The 21731-nt window shown below is 45.1% G+C and overlaps 2 protein-coding genes and 1 long non-coding RNA gene across 13 annotated transcripts in view; 2 read left to right on the forward strand and 1 right to left on the reverse strand.

Annotated features, from left to right (window-relative positions):
• CFAP52 (cilia and flagella associated protein 52) overlaps positions 1 to 9383 on the forward strand; it is a 63709-nt gene extending 54326 nt beyond the window's left edge. For all 5 annotated transcript variants that reach the window (XM_019013668.4, XM_063700625.1, XM_019013669.3 and 2 more), the window contains 4 exons: positions 1407 to 1558; positions 4556 to 4658; positions 7665 to 7776; positions 8964 to 9383. In XM_019013668.4, coding sequence (XP_018869213.3) covers positions 1407 to 1558; positions 4556 to 4658; positions 7665 to 7776; positions 8964 to 9139 — 543 coding nt within the window. In that variant the 3' untranslated portion in view covers positions 9140 to 9383. The remainder of the gene's footprint in view (positions 1 to 1406; positions 1559 to 4555; positions 4659 to 7664; positions 7777 to 8963) is intronic.
• Positions 9384 to 10585: 1202 nt separating this feature from the next.
• Positions 10586 to 21731, forward strand: part of USP43 (ubiquitin specific peptidase 43) — an 85197-nt gene continuing 74051 nt past the window's right edge. For 2 of the 7 annotated variants that reach the window (XM_019013671.4, XM_031003530.3), the window contains exon 1: positions 10588 to 12048. In XM_019013671.4, the coding sequence (XP_018869216.2) occupies positions 11551 to 12048 (498 nt within the window). In that variant the 5' untranslated portion in view covers positions 10588 to 11550. Of the gene's footprint in view, positions 12049 to 13567; positions 14271 to 21731 lie in introns of those variants that run through there. The other 5 variants (XM_055367483.2, XM_055367482.2, XM_063700624.1 and 2 more) reach the window with 5 other exon arrangements.
• On the reverse strand, positions 12042 to 13484 carry LOC129528026 (uncharacterized). Its single transcript, XR_008673161.2, has 3 exons — positions 13397 to 13484; positions 12838 to 12968; positions 12042 to 12628 (listed from the first exon to the last, which is right to left on the reverse strand). It is a non-coding gene; the product is annotated as an uncharacterized lncRNA (long non-coding RNA).

Raw genomic sequence — 21731 nt, forward strand, 5'->3', positions numbered from 1 at the left:
TAAAGCAGGTGATGGTTTTAGCATCAATTATTTAATACACCCAGACGTTTTGACCATTATTTTTAAATGATCATGCTCAACCTTTTCTTCCCATTATTTTGAGGAGGCTGTAACACCTTTTGCTCACACATTTTTCTCTGGTTCTCTCCTCCTCTGTGCCCCAGATTCTTTGCTATCCCAAAGCCTTCCCTTTCTCTTTGAGATATTTTCTTTTCCTTTCCTTAATCCCCTGTCATAGGAAGAACAGAATAGTCTGTGCTCATCTTATTTTTCATAAATCCAACATAGTCACTATAAGAAGGTGTAAGCATCTGACTACTATGTTTTCTGGTGTAGTTGTGACAGATCCTTTGTCCATTAAAGGAATACTGGCTGGGCCTGGTGGCTCACGCCTGTAATCTCAGCACTTTGGGAGGCTGAGGCAGGTGGATCACCTGAGCTCAGGAGTTTGAGACCAGCCTGGCCAACATGGCCAAACCCTGTCTCTACTGAAAATACAAAAATTAGGCCAGGCGCGGTGAGTTGGAAGTTGCAGTGAGCCGAGATCACGCCATTGCACTCTAGCCTGGGTGACAGAGCGACATTTTGTCTCAAAAAAAGAAAAAAAAATACAAAAATTAGCCAGGTGTGGTGGTGCACTCCTGTAGTCCCAGCTACTTGGAAGGCTGAGACAGGAGAATTGCTTGAATCCGTGAGGCAGAGGTCGCAGTGAGCCGAGATTGCGCCATTGCACGCCAGCCTGGGAGATGGACCAAGACTCCATCTCAAAAAATAAAGGAATACCATACTAACTAAACAACTTCCCTTTTATCTATCCTTTTTATTAAAGCATCATATTAATGATTTTAAATTTTGTGTGTAGGTAGTTGTATTACCTATGAATTTCACTCCAGGATAATACACAGGTATTTGGAAATATTTGTGATATAAAATAGGTATTGGATTCAGTAGAGTTGGGAACCATTGCTTTTAAATGATCAAAATTGAACAGCTGATTGTGAAAGTTTAAATATAGCTCTGGGTACTCACGAACTTTCCTGATAGTACCAGAAATTTGAGAGCAGTGATCAGCAAAAGTGAATAGACATTATTTCACTTGGTTTTGCGTTGGCCCTTGCATTATCGATTTGCATAGCAGGTGTCTCATTAAATTTCTCAGCCTGTATGTACAAGCAGGTACAGGATTGTAAGTAGCATTTTTGAAGCTCTGTTGAAGATGATCACATCTTATACATGAATATGCCAGCCCTTCAACTTAGCATTCACACCCCACCCAACCGAGACAAAGACAGGGAATTAAAAAACACAAATCAAGCATAGCAAAGGGGAAAAAGCTCTTGGAATCTTTTCCTATCCCTTCAGAAGTCCCAAGTGTGGATCAAGATCCTGTGCTCTGTGGCTTTCAGGTGAGGGTATGGCAGATAGGCTGTCAGACCCAGAAGCTGGAGGAGGCCCTGAAGGAACACAAGTCATCAGTGTCCTGCATTAGGGTGAAGAGGAACAACGAGGAGTGTGTCACCGCCAGCACCGATGGGACTTGTATCATTTGGGACCTTGTGTAGGTACCTGTGATGGGGAGGATGCAGTGATACCTGCAAAATCCAATCATGCCAACAGTTTATTGAACATGAGAGAAGATTCACATGGAGGGTAGAAATCTTATTTAAGGCAACACAGTAAAGGGATGTTCATCAGAAGCCGTTCATGACGGTCCATGGTTTATCGATGCTAGTGGGAAGGGTTACAATTTCCACGAAGAACTGAATGTTAGAAGTTTCTGGGCAGATAGGGAAATAGCTTTCTGTGTCCACACAGTGAAGCATGGTTTAACTTACACGAATTCAACCTTAAGTGTCCCAAATGAAAGGGCGCAAGAAAAATAATGAATGCAAGGTCGGGCGTGGTGACTCCTGCCTGTAATCCCAGCACTTTGGGAGGCTGAGGTGGGCGGATCACCTGAGGTCAGGAGTTCAAGACCAGCCTGGCCAACATGGTGAAACCCCTTCTCTACTAAAAATAAAAAAAGTTAGCTGGGAGTGGTGGCAGGTGCCTGTAATCCCAGCTACTAGGGAGGCTGAGGCAGGAGAATCGCTTGAACCCAGGACGCAGAGGTTGCAGTGAACTGAGATCATTCCATTGCACTCTGGCCTGGGCAACAAGAGTGAAACTCTGTCTCAAAAAAAAAAAAAAGAAAGAAAGAAAGAAAAAGAAAAATAACTAATGCAGGCAGTGCCTCTTATCATTCCAGTTAGTCAGGTGAAGCCCAGAATGAACTTCCCATGGAGGGGAGGGATGCTGGTGGGACATACATTTGCCTTTCCCCTCGGTTGGCTGCATTCCCAGGGACCTCTTATGCTCCGAGCATATCACACCCCCATAGAATGACTAACTTCAAACTAACTAGACCAAAGCCTGTGAACTTTATTGTAGGAGTAACTCAAAGGATTTTTGAAAAGTGGCTTTTTGAATTTTTGACTATAAGCATTTTTGCTGTGTTTTTATTTTAGAATCAGACCCTATTCCTCCAACCCCTCTCCCCACCCACCTATCACCCCTCTACCACTCCTACGAGGCACTGCCTTTATATCACTGCATAAGAGAGACGAGGATAAGTGCAAAGATGGGAGGAAGGAGGCATGCACGACAAAGAATATGAGATACACTTGATAGGAATGAGAACTCAATGTGTACTTAATACATTAAAAAACACAAAGCACTGCTGGGCGCGGTGGCTCACGCCTGTAATCCCAGCACTTTGGGAGGCCGAGGTGGGAGGATCAAGAGGTCAGGAGTTTGAGACCAGCCTGACCAACATGGTGAAACCCCGTCTCTACTAAAAATACAAAAAGTAGCCGGGCGTGGTGGCGCATGCCTGTTATCCCAGCTACTCAGGAGGCTGAGGCAGGAGAATCGCTTGAACCCGGGAGGCGGAGGTTGTAGTGAGCTGAGATCACACCACTGCACTCCAGCCTGGGCAACAGAGTAAGACTTCGTATCAAAAAAGCAAACAAACAAACAAACAAACAAACCCGACAAAGCAAGCTTTTGTCTTCTAGCCCTGTGTGTCTCCTGGGGATCTTGTTACAAATGTCGATTTTGATTCATTAAATTTAGCATGGTACCTGAGATTCTGCATTTCTAAGAAGCTCCCAACTGAGAGTGCTGGTTCAAGGACCACACTTGTAGGAAGTGTTAGGCTATACCTGACCTTCCTCCTGGGAAAATATAGAACTAGAAGGACATGTCTGAACTTATTTCTATGGATGGTTTGTGACTGCCTCAAATCCTTAAAGCTGTTCCGTTGTGTAGCAGGAATTCTTGTGCCAAAATCTTTAAAAATGCTCAGCTCAGATACCACGTTTGAAAACTTCCATAATGAGAAGAAACTGTGCAGAAGGTGCATTTTTTAGCCAGGAAAGCCTGGCCTGTGAGATGGCCACCCACCACATTGTCTGTGGAAGGAGAAGCGATATTTACATATTTCTTGGTACAGTATCTAAGGCAGGGGTTCTATTACGCACATAAAAATCAACTGAAACGCTGGTTTAAAATGCAGATCCTGGCCAGGCGTGGTGCAGTGGCATGATCTTGGCTCACTGCAGCTTCTGCCTCCCGGGTTCAAGTGCTTCTCTAGCCTCAACCTCCCAAATAGCTGGGATTACAGGCATGCGCCACCACGCCTGGCTAATTTCTGTATTTTTAGTAGAGACGGGGTTTCACCATGTTGGCCAGGCTGGTCTCAATCTCCTGACCTCAGGTGATCTGCCCGCCTTGGCCTCCCACAAGTGCTGGGATTGTAGGCGTGAGCTGCTGCACTCGGCCCATAATACCCATTTTAAAAATACCCTTCCCAGGCCGGGCTGTCTTCAGTTGCGGGAGGCCAGCTCCTTCTTGGGGGCACCCTGGGCAGGGTAAGGGGTGGGTCTTGGGAGGGACTTCTTACCATATGCAGACAAGGGTTGAGCCTGCCAGCTTTTGGGACATCCCCACGTGACAGGCTCGTGCTTTCCGAGGGTTGTGCATGATATGGTACGTCCAAACCTGTGTACAAATGTGTACATGACATCTTGCTACAGCTTTTATTTGTGAATTAAAGATACATCGATGATTAAAACATAAACAAAATAAAATACCCTTCCCCACATTCTGCTTCTCAGACTGTAGGGAGCTCCACTTCCAAATGGTGGCCTCAAGACTCAAGTACATTGTGTGGGAGGCAGCAGGTTGGCTGTGAGTTCAGCCTCTTCTGCTTCCTCTTCCCTGGAACTTAAGGGTTCTCATTGAGTTTCGTGCTCTGTCTTTAGGAAAGGGCCCTTCCCATTGTCCTCTGGTGGTCACTGATAGGCCAACCGGAGTACACAGAAGTAGAGAGGACAGGGTGACCTGAAGTCTGTTTTGAAGAAATACAAGCACCACTGTGCTGAGCAGTATGAGATGTTTGGCATAGAGATAAACCAACCCAAATCCCAGCTTGCACCAAATCCAGCTTGAATAGTGAATAAATTTCCTAGGGAAGAGAAAGTCGACTTTCACAGCTTTTGAATCTACTTTCCAGGCGTCTCAGGAGGAATCAGATGATACTAGCCAACACCTTATTTCAGTGTGTGTGCTATCACCCTGAGGAGTTCCAGATCATCACCAGCGGAACAGACAGAAAGGTGAGTCCTCCCAGTGAGAGATGAGATCTTTCCAGCGCAAGAGAAAAGCAGTGAGGCGTTGTGGTGGAGGGTGCGGGCTCTGGAGTCAAACCACCTTGTTTCCAATGGTGGTCTGTCATCAATCAGCCATGCCACTTTGGAAAGGCCATATCACCTTCCAGTGTCTTCACTTCCCCACCTGTTAAGTGGAAATGGTACCACTGACCTCATAGAGTGAGGATTAAAGTCATGCTCGCCCATGGTGCTTATAGCAGGGGGTCTGGCACATAGTAGGTACTCAATAGATTGGTTTTTATTATTAGCGAATTTCTGAGACTGGAGTAGAATTGCTGTGCCCAAACCAGTTATCACTTTGACTAAATTCAGACAGAAAGGCAATAGAGCTCCTCATCTCTCAGCACTGTACTTCATCAATACATTAAAAATCTACACACGGAGCCAAGCGTGGTGGCTGATGCCTGTAATTCCAGCACTTTGTGAGACTGAGGCGGGTGGATCACCTGAGGTCAGGAGTTCAAGACCAGCCTAGCCAACATGGTGAAACCCCATCTCTACAAAAAATTAGTAGGGTGTGGTAGCGGGTGCCTGTAATCTCAGCTACTCAAGAGGCTGAGGCATGAGAATTGCTTGAACCCGGGAAGTGGAGGTTGCGGCGAGCCAAGATTGCACCACTGCACTCCAGTCTGGGTGACAGAGCAAGACTCTCTCTTAAAAAAAAAAAAAAAATTCTACATATGGTACAGATTTCCCAGCTAAAGAGGAAGGTGAAGGTTCATCCTTCTGTTTGGGGGAATGTTCACCCTTGGAGCAAGCAAGGGGTCCCTGCTCTCATGAACCTTACTTCCCTAATTTATTTTGGGTAGGAGGGGATGGAATTGGCTAATACACACATGAACCAATCCATGAATGGACAATGAATAACAAGTGAACAAGAGATGAGATGGTGAAAGGAATGAGAAAGGAGATAGAACAGGTGACATGATACTGGCGGGCGGGGGAAAGCTCCTTCAGCTGGGGTGGTGGGTGAAGGCCTCCTTAAGGAGCAGCATCTGAGTGAGGCCTGAATGACAGAAGGACTCAGTCAATGCCTAGACCTCAAGGAAGGGCATCTCTGGCAGAGGACACTCCAGTAAGATGGAGCCCTACTGGGGCTGCCCAGGAGAGTGTCAGTTTGGCTTCTTTGGCTGGGAAGGCAGGCAGTCAAGTTCCAACTACTTCTGTGGGTGTGATTCCTGAGAAACATGGGTTCTGGCATGGTTTTCTATCTCTTTAGGCGTTTACTATGAAATCAGAACTTTTTTGTTAACATGATCAAGCATCAACAGACATTACAAAGCAAAAGAAAAAAGTTAACAAGAAATAGTATGCATAATGTCTAGCTAGATTCAGAGGAATACAGACTCCTGGCATAGTGACTGGAACACAGCACGTTTCCGACATGAAACAATGAGAAACAAATGAAATGCACGTGCAGGTTTGCACTCCTGATTCCTGGTCAAGCACTCTTTTTTTTTTTCTTCAACTTTATTTTAAGTTCAGGGGTACATGTGCAGGATGTGCAGGTTTGTTCCATAGGTAAACATGTGCCGTGGTGGTTTGCTGTACGGATCATCCCATCACCTCGGTATTAAGCCCTGCATGCATTAGCTATTCTTCCTGATGCTCTTCCTCCCCGCACCCATCACCCCCCGACAGGTGCCCAGAGTGTGTTGTTTCCCCACATGTGTCCATCTCTTTTCATCCTTCAGCTTCCACTTGTAAGTGAGAACATGTGGTGTTTGGTTTTCTGTTCCTGCGTTAGTTTGCTGAGGATAATGGCTCCCAACTCCATCCATGTCCCGGCAAAGGACATGATCTTGTTCCTTTTCATGGCTGCATAGTATTCCGTGGTATATATCTGCCCCATTTTCTTAAGTTTATTCTGTTTTTTTTTGGAGACAGAGTCTCACTTTGTCACCCAGCCTGGAGTGCAGTGGCACAATCTCAGCTCACTGCAACCTCCTACAACTTTCACCTCCTGGGTACAAGTGATTCTCATGACTCACCCTCCCAAGTAGCTGGCACTACAGGTGTGTGCCACCACATCCAGCTAATTTTTGTATTTTTAGTACAGACAGGGTTTCACCATATTGCCCAGGCTGGTCTCGCATTCCTGACCTCAAGCAATGGGCCCAACTCGGCTTCCCAAAGTGCTGGGATTATAGGTGTGAGCCGCTGCACCCAGCTGGCCGTATCACATTTTCTTTATGCAGTCTATCATTGATGGGCATTTAGGTTGATTCCCTGTCTTTGCTATCATAAACAGAAGCATTCTTTCCTAAGAAGGAAATTTAAATTTTGAATAGATTGTGCATTCACAAAGTTTAAGGTACAAAGGCAGTATATTCAGGAAAAAAATCACCCTCCTTTAGGCACCTGTCTCTCCATCCCTAAGGTAGTTCTGCTCCCCAACAGGGAACCAAGGTTACCAGTTCCTCTTTAAACTCTATCCTGTGGAATATTTCAGTGCTTTGGAGCAGAAGGGAAAGTTGGGAATAAGGGTGGGGTGAGGAAAAGGGAGGGCGCAGTCCCAGTGGGAGGGTGCCTGTACAGCCCAGTCTCTAAAACTCTGGGGAGTGGGGAGTGCTCATCCCCCAGTGAGAAGGAAGAAAATGCTTTTCCTCCCTCCAGGCCTGAAGCTTAGCTGTGGATGCAGAGGCTGTTCTTTCTTTTACAGCTTGCTTCAGGCTGAATCTTCTTAGTCTTATCAAAAGCCCTTTCTGTCTTAATCCAGGTTTATCAGCACATCAACATCTCTTTAAATAGAATGCAAATTTAAAACCAATACTAAAAATATTAAAATGGTTTTGCCACCCCCTGCTGTAGCCTATTTATAATTTCAGCCAGTATCATCCCGTGGTGTATTTTTGCTCCCTTCTATATAAAGTAGAGCCATCTTTTGTTAGCATGTGCATGGATGACTCTCCTGAGCTGAGTCCTGCTTAATGCTTCTTTCCTGAATTCCAGATTGCTTACTGGGAAGTATTTGATGGGACAGTAATCAGAGAATTGGAAGGTTCCCTGTCTGGGTCGATAAATGGCATGGATATCACACAGGAAGGGGTGCACTTTGTCACAGGTTAGTCCTGGGATAGGAAAAAGCCAAGCCTGGCTTATTTAGACGAGGACATGGAAGGAACTCCCAGGCTAGAGGCAATTGGAAAAGACAACAAAAGGGTCTCAAGGCAACTTGGTTAGAATCAGATTCCAACCAATACTGCAGCCAATGTGGCTGAGAAAGAAAAATCCAGAAGTCACATTTCAATGAGAGGAAACATTTGCACAAGAGCCTTAAGAGCACAAATAAAAGCCAAGACTTAGATTGCTAGGCTTGCTTTTTTTGGTGGGCATTGATAATAGAAATGGGGCCTTTAAATGGCCTGGGCTGTCCAGCATACTTCTAAAGTCTTAAAAGCCAGTCTTTTAATTCCACTTTATTATTGCATGATGCTATGCCCTTCCCACCAAAACAAATGAATTAACCAATATTTCAAAGGGGCATTTACCACACAACATGCCGCTTGGAACATCATTATCATTTCCTGCCAAGCGCTTTGATTCATCAGGATATTAACAAATAAATGCGGCCAGGTGTGGTGGCTCATGCCTGTAATCCTAGCACTTTGGGAGGCCAAGGCAGGTGGATCACCTGGGGTCAGGAGTTCGAGACCAGCCTGGCCAACATGGTGAAACCCTGTGTCTACTAAAAACACAAAAATTAGCCGGGCATGGTGGTGCGCGCCTATAATCCCAGCTACTTGGGAGGCTGAGACAGGAGAATTGCTTGAGCCTGGGAGGCGGAGGCTGCAGTGAGCTGAGATCATGCCACTCCACTCTAGCCTGAGTGACAGACAGTCCGTCTCAATAAATAAATAAGTAAAAAATAAATACATGCATGAAATGAATTAAGTTTCACAAGTACATTGACTATAAAGCAGATATCAAACTAGACACAGTGTGATCCCAATCATATATATGATGTATATGTATACCAGTATACTTATAGAGAAAAGACTGGAAGGAACTAAGCCAAGATATTACTAGTGGTTATTTCTGGGTAGTGGGATGAAATGTGATTTTACCTCTTTGTATTTCCCCCTCCTCTTCAAATTTACTGCAACAGATAGATTTTTATAATCAAGTAAAAGTGTCATTATAAAGACAGATACATGGGGACCATGTTGAAAATGATCCAGTTATTTGAAATCAGGGCTGTTTCTCTCTCTCCTATTGCAGCAATGCCATATACGTGTTTATCTTTTTCAGGTGGAAATGACCATCTGGTCAAAGTTTGGGATTATAATGAGTGTGAAGTGACTCACGTTGGGGTGGGACACAGTGGCAACATCACACGCATCCGCATAAGTCCAGGAAATCAATATATTGTTAGTGTAAGTGCCGATGGAGCCATTTTGCGATGGAAGTACCCATATACCTCCTGAAGCTGAGATGTCTCTGAGCCTTGGTGTTGCACACAGTCCTGTTGAAGACTGAGTTGAGATAACTCCAACACTAGTCTTCATTTCTCACAGCTCTGTTTTTGTTCGAGTCAATTTTTTTCTTTTTCTTTATAGAATGCATTTTATATTCTTAAATTGCATATTAAAATTGAAGTATGTTCAAGAATAATTTGTGCAGACTCTAATTAGAACTTTTTACATTTTGAATAAATTCTTAGTTGTAGGTTTTCTGTTATAATTTGTTTTCTGCAACTCTGCAAAACCCACAGACCTTCCTCATGATCTGTGCACAGACAGCATTGCTATTATCCTCTAAAAATAAGGTGAGGTGAATTTCCTTCTTAATTGCCATTTCATTGGTCAAGCTATATGGGACTAGACTCAGATTTAAATCCAGATCTTGGGCAGGCTTCTTAAAAATTCTCTGAGCCACAATTTTCTCTTTTGTCAAGCAAGAGTAAGTTCCTGCTCAAAAGGTTATTGTGAGAATTAAGTGACTAACGTACTAAAGCATCGGCAGAATTCCTGACAGGGTAGAGAGAAATATGCATGCTTTCTCAAAGAAAATGTGTGGTGTTGGGGATCTCAGGACAATTACCAAAGAAAGATGAAATTTCAGAGATGCTTTATTGGAGTTGGCCATTACATCTTTCTTCTGTGCTTTCCACCAGAAGGATGATGAAATGGACCTTGTGTCCTTGTGTATTAATCACCCAACCGGGTATCTTTTTCCAGAGAGGGGTAAATAATGGCATTTTCCACAACACAAGTCTCCGATTCAGAGTACCGTCTGATGTTTTAAGCATGTTATTTATCCTTTAAGTAAGGCTGCTTTTTTGCATGAGGTAACTGCTGCAACCCGGTTTGAAAGATCAAGTTTTTTGTTTGTTTGTTTGTTTTTTGAGACGGAATTTAGCTCTTGTCGCCCGACTGGAGTGCAATGGCGCGATCTCGGCTCACTGAATCAAGCGATTCTCCTGCCTCAGCCTCCTGAGTAGCTAGGATTACAGGCATGAGCCACCACGCCTGGCTAATTTTGTATTTTTAGTCGAGACGGGGTTTCACCATGTTGGCCAGGCTGGTCTTGAACTCCTGACCTCAGGTGATCCGCCCGTCTCGGCCTCCCAAGGTGCTGGGATTACAGGCGTGAGCCACCGCGCCCGGCCAGGATCAAGAATATTTAATAAATGATGATCACTTATTAAACAACAAGTAACATTTCAGAGCGTTAGAATACTGCATCTCACATGGTGCTGATCTCTTTCTGAGCTAGAAATTGACGAGAAACTCATTTTGCAAGACCTTGCCTGATTAATTATAAACCTGACAGTTGCATGGGATAAAGTGAGGGGTGGGGGAGGGGCCCAGGGTTACCCAGGGAATCAAGGGCGGGGCAAGGCCAAACTAATTCTGATTGGGCAATCATTCAACAAGGATCGTGCGTTAAGGAGTGAACCAGAAACCGCGTAGGGGGCGCGCCTGAGAGCCTGAAAACTTCCTGGTTAGCAAATACTGAGGTTGGAAAGGGCCTGAACTTGGCAGTCCATAGATCCAGGTCGAATTCCGGTTTCCCTGCTTACGGATCGGGCGGCCTCCCTACGTTGCGATAACCTCTCTGAGCCCCCTTCCTTGCCGATTAAAGCAAGGGTGATCAAGTCTTGCAAGTTTTTGGAAAATGATTCTAACCCAATCTGTGGTGTAAAAAAGCAAACCACAACCACTCGGGGGCTTTTTTCACAGGGCAACACGTGGCTCCCAGTTCAGGTCCCGGGTTGGCGGGTGCAGGCACAGGCTCTGCCTCCCCCAAGGGGCAGACGGTCTGGAAGGAGGTGGCGACACCTGTCTGCACACACCTGAGCCTGCGGAGGAACCAGCGGTGCACAAAAGCGCTCCCCACCCCCACACAGCACCCAGCGCGCGCCTCTCACCACGCCCGAGGCTGTGCTCTGGAGATGCCTGCCTTGCCCTTTTCTTCCTGCAGTAGCCAGGCCTTTGCCACTTACTAGGCGCTTTCAGAATGTTCATTTCTCCGTAATTTCTACTGCTTGAAGGCTGCTCGAGGAACAGGAGCAGCGGCGAAACCCAGGTCTGTCGGTTTACGAGGTAAGGAAGGGTGGGGAATCCGACCACGAAGACTCCCAGTCAGCGCCGCGGGGGCGGCACCAGGCACGGGTAGGGGTGGCCCGGCGCTGCCCTGGAGGGGGCTGGTCGTGCCGCCAGATTCCCGCGCGGGGCGGGGCTGCCCCGCCCTTGGCTCCGCCTCCGCCCCGTCCCCGCACACCTGGCCCGCAGGTAGCCGGCACCAGGAGCCTTAGAGAAGCTGTAGGGCCTGCTGGCCGCTCGTCCGCCTCGGGCCCGGGGGCTCCGCGCCTGGAGCTGCGCCGGCGGCAGCCATGGACCTGGGCCCCGGGGACGCGGCAGGAGGGGGACCGCTCGCGCCCCGGCCCCGCCGCCGCCGCTCCCTGCGCCGCCTGTTCAGCCGCTTCCTGCTGGCGCTGGGCAGCCGCTCACGCCCCGGGGACTCACCGCCCCGGCCCCAGCCGGGACACTGTGATGGCGACGGTGAGGGGGGCTTCGCCTGCGCCCCGGGCCCAGTTCCAGCGGCCCCCGGGAGCCCCGGGGAGGAACGCCCGCCCGGACCCCAGCCCCAGCTCCCCGCCGGCGATGGGGCGCGGCCGCCGGGCGCTCAGGGCTTGAAGAACCACGGCAACACCTGTTTCATGAACGCGGTGGTGCAGTGTCTCAGCAACACCGACCTGCTGGCCGAGTTCCTGGCGCTGGGGCGCTACCGGGCGGCGCCGGGCCGCGCCGAGGTCACCGAGCAGCTGGCGGCGCTGGTGCGCGCGCTCTGGACTCGCGAATACACGCCCCAACTTTCCGCGGAGTTCAAGGTAGGCAGCGCTGCGCCGCCGACCGCCCTGTCCCCCTGGTTTCGCCTCTTAAAAGTGTGTGCACGATCAGGAAAGGGTTTTCTTGGGGCCTTCTTTAAATGCCGTTGACCAGTTCAGCCCCGGATTACCGGCTTTGTTTTGAGTCGATGTGTTACGCTGTCGCTTGCTTATGTTTTCTTTATAAATTAATTCTCCTAGGTATTTTGAGAGGGAGTGGGGTGAGCTGGCAGATTGAAGGGTAATCAGCGTTTTTGGATTCAACAAGCATTTGTTGAAGTATTGAAGGCTTGTGGGCCAGACAGTGTTCTAATGCCAGCTCTAGAGCTTCCAGTCTGGAATGATGTGGGGTAGGGAATGGGATGTTGAAGGCCAAGGCCTCAGAGGAAGGAGGTGATGCTTGCGTTGAGATCTGAATGATGAGAAGGATGCAGTCAGGGAAAGCTGTAGGACTAATCCAGGCAGGGAGAACAGCAAGTACAATTGCCATAGACCCGAAGGAGCTGAGTACTGGAGACATGGAAAGAAAACCAGTGGCGTTGGAGCTTAGGAGGCAGATGAGTTTCGCCAGATCACGTAAGACCTAGGAGGCAACGGTAAAGAGTTTGGATTTTATTCTAAGCCCAGTGGAATCTGACAACCTACAGGCCAGGTACCGTGCTGAGTGCCCAGCAAAGGCAGTGAGCGTGCTATTTTGGAGATAGCATCCTTTTGTTTAAGGCGCATTCAATCCCCTACAATGTATGAGCACGGGCTTGCATTTTATTGTCTGCAAGATCACGGTCTACTTACTCGGGTTGCTGCCGGGTCGTGAGGCTTTGTAAATTGTTTGTATCACTTCACCCGGGATTAAAACGGGGTGTTTGTTTGGGGTCCCAGTTGGATTAAAGCGTTCCTGATAATTGATGCACATGGCTTGCTTCCTGCAAAAAAAAAAAAGAAAAAAAAGAAGAAGAAACCCGCAGCTCTGGGCAGAGAACTGAAGCTCCCTACAGACTAGTGATTGTTGTTCTTGGGGGAGGGGGAAACCTGTCAGTGTTCATTCCACAAGCATCACCGCTCTTGAGTTTCAGCCCGAGAAAGCAGTGTTTGCCATGTGACCCATGAGATGCCAACCCCCACCTTCCTCCCTCCTGCCTCCATTAGTGAAGCACTGTTCTGCAGCAGCCAGTGGGTCAAATGGTTGTCACTAAATGTCTCTTTTTGGTGACATTTGCTTTTTAAGAAAGAGGCAGTATAGTATAGTGGTTAAGAGCAAGGTCTCTGGAGTTTTGTGACCTTGAGCAAGTTACCAGATCTCTCTGTGCCGCAACTTTCTTCATCTTTAATATAGAACCATAATGGTACTTACCTCGTTATAGGGTTGTTGTATTAAATGAGTTCTATGTAGAACACAGTGCCAGCCCCACAGGAAATGTTCATTATTCTATCACGACACCTTCTCACCTGCAGAAACCTAGAGGAGGGAGGGAGGTAATCTTTATGTACATTTTCTCTTGCTAGATGCATTTCCATCCAGTTACCACAGCAATGGGAGAGGGCTGCAGTAGTTTGAAAACACTTCGAAATTGGCCGTGCGCGGTGGCTCACGCCTTTAATCCCAGCACTTTGGGAGGCCGAGGCGGGTGGATCACGAGGTCAGGAGATCGAGACCATCCTGGCTAACACGGTGAAACCCCGTCTTTACTAAAAATACAAAAAAAAAAAAAAATTAGCTGGGCGTGGTGGCGGGCGCCTGTAGTCCCAGTTATTGGGGAGGCTGGGGCAGGAGAATGGCGTGAACCCGGGAGGCGGAGCTTGCAGTGAGCCGAGATTGCGCCACTGCACTCCAGCCTGGGCAACAGAGCGAGACTCCGTCTCAAAAAAGCAAAACAAAACAAAACAAAAAACTCCGAAATTAGTAATCACCCTCAATGACTCACCAGAATTTCCTATCTCTCTCCCGCTGTCAAATCCCCAGGGCCTGGGAGCTCCCAGTAAGCCTCAGGGAATTGAAGGATAATCAAGTTTGTAATATGTTAATGAGGGAGATACAATCTGGAATTTCCTGGGATTTTTGGGTAGTCAGCTTTGGAGGGAGGAGTGGAGGATCCCAGAATCCAGGCTTTAAATATTATGGATTGAAATCTAGGTGAGCTCTTCTTATTTTACAGATGGGGAAACATTCGTTCAACAAATATTATTTGAATGTCCAGAGAGTAGACTAGGAATGCATGGAATGCATGGTGAGTGATGAGTACAAACCCAGATCCTGGGGCTGCTCTCCAGGAGCTTATGGTCTAGAGGTAGAAATGGATGTTAATGAAATAATCACACAGGCACATGATTGGAACAGAAACATGTTAGAAAGGACAAATACAAGGTGCTATGACAGTTACAGCAGGAAAATGTGATTGGATTGGGGGAGATCCTGTGGGGTAGGCAGGGAAAGCTTCCCTGGAGAGGTAACCAACCGCCGAGTTGAATTTTGAAGGATTAGGTGTCAATGAAGGGCTTGGGAAGATGGGAGAGTGCGTTCCAGGACCTGGGAACTGGAATGCCAACCAGGGAAGGAGGTGGGGCCGAGAGACCTTCAGTTCAATAAATGAATAAAAGCCCACTTGGCTGGGGAGGAAAGGCTGGAGAATTAGTTGCAGACACACCACACAAGGTTTTCTTAAGGAGTCTTGTCTTGTATTTTCCTTTCTCTTTCTCTCTCTCTTTTCCTTTCTTCCTTCCTCTTTCTTTCTTTTTCTTTCTCTCTCTCTCTCCCACTCTTTCTCTCTCTCTCCCTCTCTTTCTCTCTCTCTGCCTCCCTCCCTTCTTTCCTTCCTTCCTTCCTTGCCCTCTCTCTCTCTTTAAGAGAGAGAGTCACTCTGTCACCCAGGCTGGAGTATAGTGGTGTCATCATAGCTCACTACAGTTTTCAATTCCTGGGCTCAAGCAATCCTCCTACCTCAGCCTTCTGACCAATATGGTGAAACCCTGTCTCTACTAAAAATACAAAAATTAGCCGGGCGTGGTGGCGTGTGCCTGTAGTCCCAGCTACTCAGGAGGCTGAGACAGGCGAATTGCTTGAACCTGGGAGGCGGAGGTTGCAGTGAGCCGATTGTGCCACTGTACTCTGGCCTGGGTGACAGAGCGAGACTCCCTCTGAAAAACAGAAAGAAAAGTCCTGTCCGTGGTATTATCTAGAATTCTTTTCTTCTCTTTCTTTTTTTAAATTTTATATTTTTATTTTAGATTCAGTGGGTACATGTGCAGGTTTGTTATAAGGGTGTATTGTGTGTTCTGAGGTTTGAGCTTCTCTTGACCCTGTCACCCAGATAGTGAACATAGTGCTCAACAGGAAGTTTTTCAGCCCTTGTCCCCCTGCCTCCCTCCTTCCTTTTGCAGTCCTCAGTGTCTATTGTTCCCTTCCTTATGTCCATGTGTACCCAAGATTTAGCTCCTGCTTATAAGTGAGAATATGCAATATTTGATTTTCTATGCTTTTCTAATGATGTAATTAAATGTTGTACATTGTAAAAAAAAAAAAAAGTTAAAATGTAGAAAAAAAAAGAGATCTGTAATTTTAACCCCTAGAGATAACCATTGTAAATATACTGATATGTTTCAAGGTATATACAAACAATTGAAAATTTTAGTTTTATATCCTGCTTTTCTCATTTAAGCATTGTTACAAGACATTTTCCTAGTCTTAATAATACACAACAATCATTAATAATTAAGTCTTTAACAATTAATATATTATTAAATTAACCAATTCTTTATGGAGATCTATGGTTATATTAAACATTTTAGCCATCCGGAATTTATATTAGCTTATGTGCTTAAGCATCAATTTTAGATCTACAGTGATATACTGGAGACATGGCTTTTGAAAAACAAGGATGCCTTCTTCACCACTCTTGTGTTTTGTAAGTTCTGGACAAAACAGTAAGACATAAAATGGAAATGGAGTTTCCAGTTTTCAGTATTATACTGTATTGAAGTTTCTTGTATTTAAATCATTGTCCTCAGCTGTGATTATTCCCATAAGCTTAATTCCTACAAATGGAATTACATAGTCAAAGCAAAAGTATGACTGTTTTATTATCTTTCTATTTTTACTTTTTAAATAAACTTTATTGAGGTCTAAACTATATACAGTGAAATGTACCCATTATAAGCATAAAATTTAGGAAGTTTTAACAAATGTGTGAACCTGTGTAGTCACCATCTTACTTTTAAATATTGAGTTTTTGTTGTTGCTGTTGTGGTTGAGACAGAGTCTCACTCTGTCACCCAGGCTGGAGTGCAGGGGCGCTATCTCGGCTCACTGCAACCTCCACTTTCTGGGTTCAGGCGATTCTCCTGCCTCAGCCTCCCAAGTAGCTGGGATTACAGACATGCACCACCATGCCCAGCTATTTTTTGTATTTTTAGTAGACATGGGGTTTCTCCATGTTGGCCATGCTGGTCTCAAACTCCTGACCCCAAGTGATCCACCTGCCTCGGCCTCTCATTACAGGTATGAGCCACCACGCCCGGCCAACATACCTACGTTTTTGTGGTTAGAACATTTACGATCTATTCCCTTGGCAATTTTCAAGTATATAATATATTAACTGTAATCACCAGGCTGTATAATAAATCTTCATCCCTTATTATTAATTTATTGAACAAAAAGAAATATCATATTTTTAAAAATTTTAATAGGTTTTTGGGGAACAGGCAGTATTTGGTTACATGGATAAGTTCTTTAGTGGTGATTTCAGAGACTTTGGTGCACCCGAGCAATGGACACTGGACCCAGTGTGCAGTCTTTCATCCTTCACCCGTCTCCTATCCTTCCCCTCGAGTCACCAAAGTTCATTATATTGCTCTTGTGCCTTTGCATCCTAAGAAATAACATCATCTTCTAAACTTCTAAAAATAGTTTTTTATTTTTATTTCTTTGATTAGGAGCGAGGTGGACGATTTTTCCATGTTTCTTTACTAGTTGCAAGTCTCCTCTTGGAATCAGCTGTTCAATGTTTTTTTTGTTTGTTTTTTTTGTTTTTTTTGTTTTTTATTTGAGACAGAGTCTCAGTCTGTCACCCAGGCTGGAGTGTGGCAGTGGTGCAATCTTGGCTCACTGCAACCTCTGCCTCCCGAGTTCAAGCAATTCTCCTGTCTCAGCCTTCCGAGTAGCTGGGACTACAGGCGTGCGCCACCATGCCTGGCTGATTTTTGTATTTGTAGTAGAGACAGGGTTTCACCATGTTGGCCAGGCTTGTCTTGAACTCCTGACCTGTGAGCCACTTTACCCAGCCCATCTGCTCAATGTTCTTATGCATCTATCTATTCTGCTTTGGTCTCAATGTTTTTATGTTTCTGTAAGTTCCTTAGTTCTTGTCATATTTGCTACAAATATTTTCTCAAAACTGTCTCCTTCTCCCACCCCAATATTGGAAGATTTAGATTTATTTATATCAGACATTATGATAAATATTTGATTTTGTGTACCAGCTTTTCTATGGTTATATTAAAAATTTTAGCCATCTGGAATTTATATTAGCTTATGTGCTTAAGCATCAATTTTAGATCTATAGTGATATACTGGAGACATGGCTTTTTAAAAACAAGGATGCCTTCTTCACCACTCTTGTGTTTTGGAAGTTCTGGACAAAATAGTAAGACATAAAATGGAAATGGAGTAAAAAATATTAGAAAGAAAATTGCTAAAATATGCTAGAAATCCTTATTTTAGCTTTATTACTGTCATTAATGATACCAGATAGAAGGTAGAAAATCAAAGGAATAATCATTTAGAACATATAAAATTAGATTTGTATTCAGAAAACAGCCAGAAATATGAAATAACTAGGAATAATTTTAATAAGAAATGTTAAAAATTATCAATGTTTGGGAAATAAAACATACATACAGATAGAGTTATGCCATGTTGAAGGAGAGAAATAACCAAATCTAGGGCTGAGCACAGTGGCTCATGCCTGTAATCCTAGCACTTTGAGAGGCCGAGATGGGAGGACCGCTTGAGGCCAGTTCAAGACCAGCCTGGTCAACACAGCAAGCCCTTAGCGCAAAAAAAAAAAAAAAAAGAAAAGAAAAGAAAAGAAAGAAAAAAAAGAAGTGAGATAAGTAACCAAATATTGCAGTTCATTCCTCCCAAGCTAGTTAACTGTTTGGGAACTGCTTTGTGCAGTTCTAGTTACGTTTCCATAGACTTTCTTTTTTTTTTTTTCCTTCTATTTTTGAGATGGAGTCTAGCTCTGTTGCCCAGGCTGGAGTGCAGTGGCACGATCTCGGCTCACTGCAAGCTCCACCTCCCGGGTTCAAGTGATTCTCCTGCCTCAGCCTCCCGAGTAGATGGGACTACAGGTGCCTGCCACCACGCCCGGCTAATTTTTTGTATTTTTAGTAGAGACAGGGTTTCACCTTGGTAGCCAGGATGGGTTCAATCTCCTGACCTCGTTTCCTGCCTGCCTTGGCTCCCCACAATGCTGGGATTATAGGTGTGAGCCACCACCCCTGGCCTGTTTCCATAGACTTTCTAGGGGAATGTCTTCTGTATTCATCAATAGGTTATTAAAAAAAAATTCCGAGAAATACCTGCCAAATACTTTATAACTGGAAAAAGACAAAGAACAATGTTCACTGTTTAAAAACTGTCATTTACAAATAAAAATAAAACAATTGCTCATGATCCCATTATTCTATGATAACCATTTGCTACTATTTTGCCATGTATTTTCTGCTCTTTTATTTTTCTATCTATAAATATATACATAAAACAATCTCAAATATGTATTTTTGCATTTTTTCTTCTATGACCAGATTATTGTTTTCTTTATCATTTGTATTTCATCCGTCATAAATTTTAAGGCCATCTGAGTATGTCATAAGTTTTCACCCAGATAACTTTGATATATACAGACATCTCTGCTTGTATCTCTCATTTCCTAAGGCAAAATCGCCAACAGTGGAATTGCTGTTTATGGAGAGGGACATTTTTAAGGCCCTATCTTGTCTTGCTTCTTGAAGTTGTCACCTCCTTTCTGAAAAGGTTGTCAGGTACTATAGCCAGGCTAAGATGAAGAGTGTCAGGCTTAAAAGATCATCATGATTAACTGGAGAGGAATGGATTTCACATGGAAGGAAGAACAAAAGCAAAGGTCTAAGCCAAGTGCAGTGGCTTACACCTGTAATCCCAGCAATTTGGGAGGCCGAGGCGGGTGGATCACCTGAGGTCAGGAGTTCAAGACCAGCCTGGCCAAAGTGGCGAAACCCCATCTTTACTAAAAATTCAAAAATTAGCCAGGTGTGGTGGCAGGCCCCTGTAATCCCAGCTACTCAGGGGGCTGAGGCAGGAGAATCGTTTGAACCCAGGAGACCAAGGTTGCAGTGAGCCAATGTCGTGCCATTGCACTCCAGCTGGGCAACAAGAGCAAAACTCCATTTCAAAAAAAGAAAAAACAAAAAAGTAAAGGTCTAGACTGTAGAAGTAGGAAAGCGTGTTTGGGGCAGCCAGGTGGATTACTTACCAGGAGCTTTGAAACATGGAATGATATGGTTTGGGGCTGAACGACAGAGAGTGCTTGGACTATTTGGTGGTGAGCAGGAGAGTAAGGAACGATTTGGAGTCAGAGCATGACAATATTCAGCTGAGCTATAGGAAAATTGGTCTGGTCTACCATGAAGGCAGTGGGTTGGCAAGGGGAGAACCTAGGGGCTGGGTCCCTCCTTAGGTAGATATTGTTGTCCGGGTCAGCTGTAGGTGAAAGTCAACAGTTGGAATGAGACTCTTCTATAGGGGAAGGGTGGAGACATTTGGGAACCAGCATCCAGAATGCTTAACAGCTGACCGATATGAAGGAGAACCTGAAAGATGACACCTACATTAAAAGGATGAGCTGGTTTTAGAGATTTTGAGTTGGAAGGGCCGGCTGCTCACCCAGAAGAGAATGTTGGTACAAGAAGATAGGTTTGAGGGTTGTTTGGGGGTAGGGTTGCCAGATGAAAAATATTTACCATGCCCAGCTGACTTTTAATTGCAGATAAAAAATGAATAACTTTTTAGTGTAAATACGTCCCAAATATTGCATGGGACATATTTCTACTAAAAACATATTCATTGTTTATGTGAAATTCAAATCTATCTGAGCATCTTGTATTTTTATTTACTAAATCTGGTAGCCCTACTTGGGAATCAACATGCAGAGAAGCCTGGGGGAAGAATCCAAACTAATGTGATTGACGTAAAGACTCAGAGCCACACTTGGGGAGGCCGAGGCGGGTGGGACCACCTGAAATCAGGAGTTCGAGATCAGCCTGGACAACATGGTGAAACCTCATCTCTACTGAAAATACAAACATTAGCTGGGTGTGGTGGCAGGTGCCTGTAATCCCAGCTACTTGGGAGGCTGAGGCAGGAGAATCACTTGAACCCATAGGTGGAGGTTGCAGTGAGCTGAGATCGTGCCATTGCACTCTAGCCTGGGCAACAAGAGTGAAACACTGTCTTAAAAAAAAAAAAAAAGACTCAGAACCAGCATTTCAGTTAATTAAATCGTACATTTTTGCTTTGTCTCATCCTAAAATCTCCTTTATTTTTAGTTTTATTTTTTTGAGACAGAGTCTCACTGTGTCACCCAGGCTGGAGTACAGTGGTGCAATCTCTCCTCACTGCAACCTCTACCTCCCGGGTTCAAGTGATTCTCCTGCCTCAGTCTCCCAAGTAGCTGGGGTTTCAGATGTGCACCACCACGCCCAGCTAATTTTTGTATTTGTAGTATAGATAGGGTTTCACTATATTGGCTTGGCTGGTGTCGAACTCCTGACTTAAAGTGATCCATCCGCCTCGGCCTCCCAAGTTGTTGGGATTACAGGCATGAGCCACTGCACCTGGCCTCTAAAGTCTCCTTTAAATCTCAAGGGAAAATTAAAAGAAAGAAAGGAAAAAAAAAAAAAAAAAGCCCAGACTGCCTGATTTGATTGGCAGTGGTAAGGATTGTCCTGGTCCTCAGTCTTATTAAGACCAGTCCCTTTGGCAGGCGTGAACAGAGAACAGACCTGTGTGGGACGAGACTGGAGGCTTGGCTCTGCAGTCTAAGAGTGGGTCCCACAGCCATCACGTGCTGTGTGCATGTGCATGTGTGGACACACAGACAAGTGATTTGCTTACACCCAGATGCCCACATGCTCACACATGTATAGCAAAAGTCCCTGGAAAGATGCTGAAGGAACTGCTAAAAGTGGCTGTCCCCTGAGAAGGGGTACCATGGGATGAAGGCCAGGTAGAAGGAAGACTTCATTAACATCCTTTTTTATTGAATTATTGTTTTTTAGTATGTGCATATATTACTCTTTGCAATAAACTTTTAAAAAGTTGGAATGTGCATTTATGCAGAAAATGACAAAGGTGCTACACAATTTAATAGAAGGACAGCGCAAGGGGTACCAGGAATGCAAACACAACGAGGGCAGTGAGTCTTCATCCGTTTTGTTCACCGTTGTATCCCCGGTCCCTAGAATAGTGCCTGGCGTGTGGTTGGCACTCAATGCATATTTATCAAAGGAGTGAAGGGCTGGCTCAGCCATTTGATGCCCTAACCACAGAAACAAGTTTGTATCCTTAAATTTCATACATATTAGAAAGAGGCAGTAGAGGAGCTACATGCATGGTGTTTAAGGAAATCAACTTCACTACAAATGTGGGTATT

The sequence above is a fragment of the Gorilla gorilla genome, chromosome 19, assembly GCF_029281585.2.
Source record: "Gorilla gorilla gorilla isolate KB3781 chromosome 19, NHGRI_mGorGor1-v2.1_pri, whole genome shotgun sequence".
Classification (NCBI taxonomy): Eukaryota; Metazoa; Chordata; class Mammalia; order Primates; family Hominidae; genus Gorilla; species Gorilla gorilla.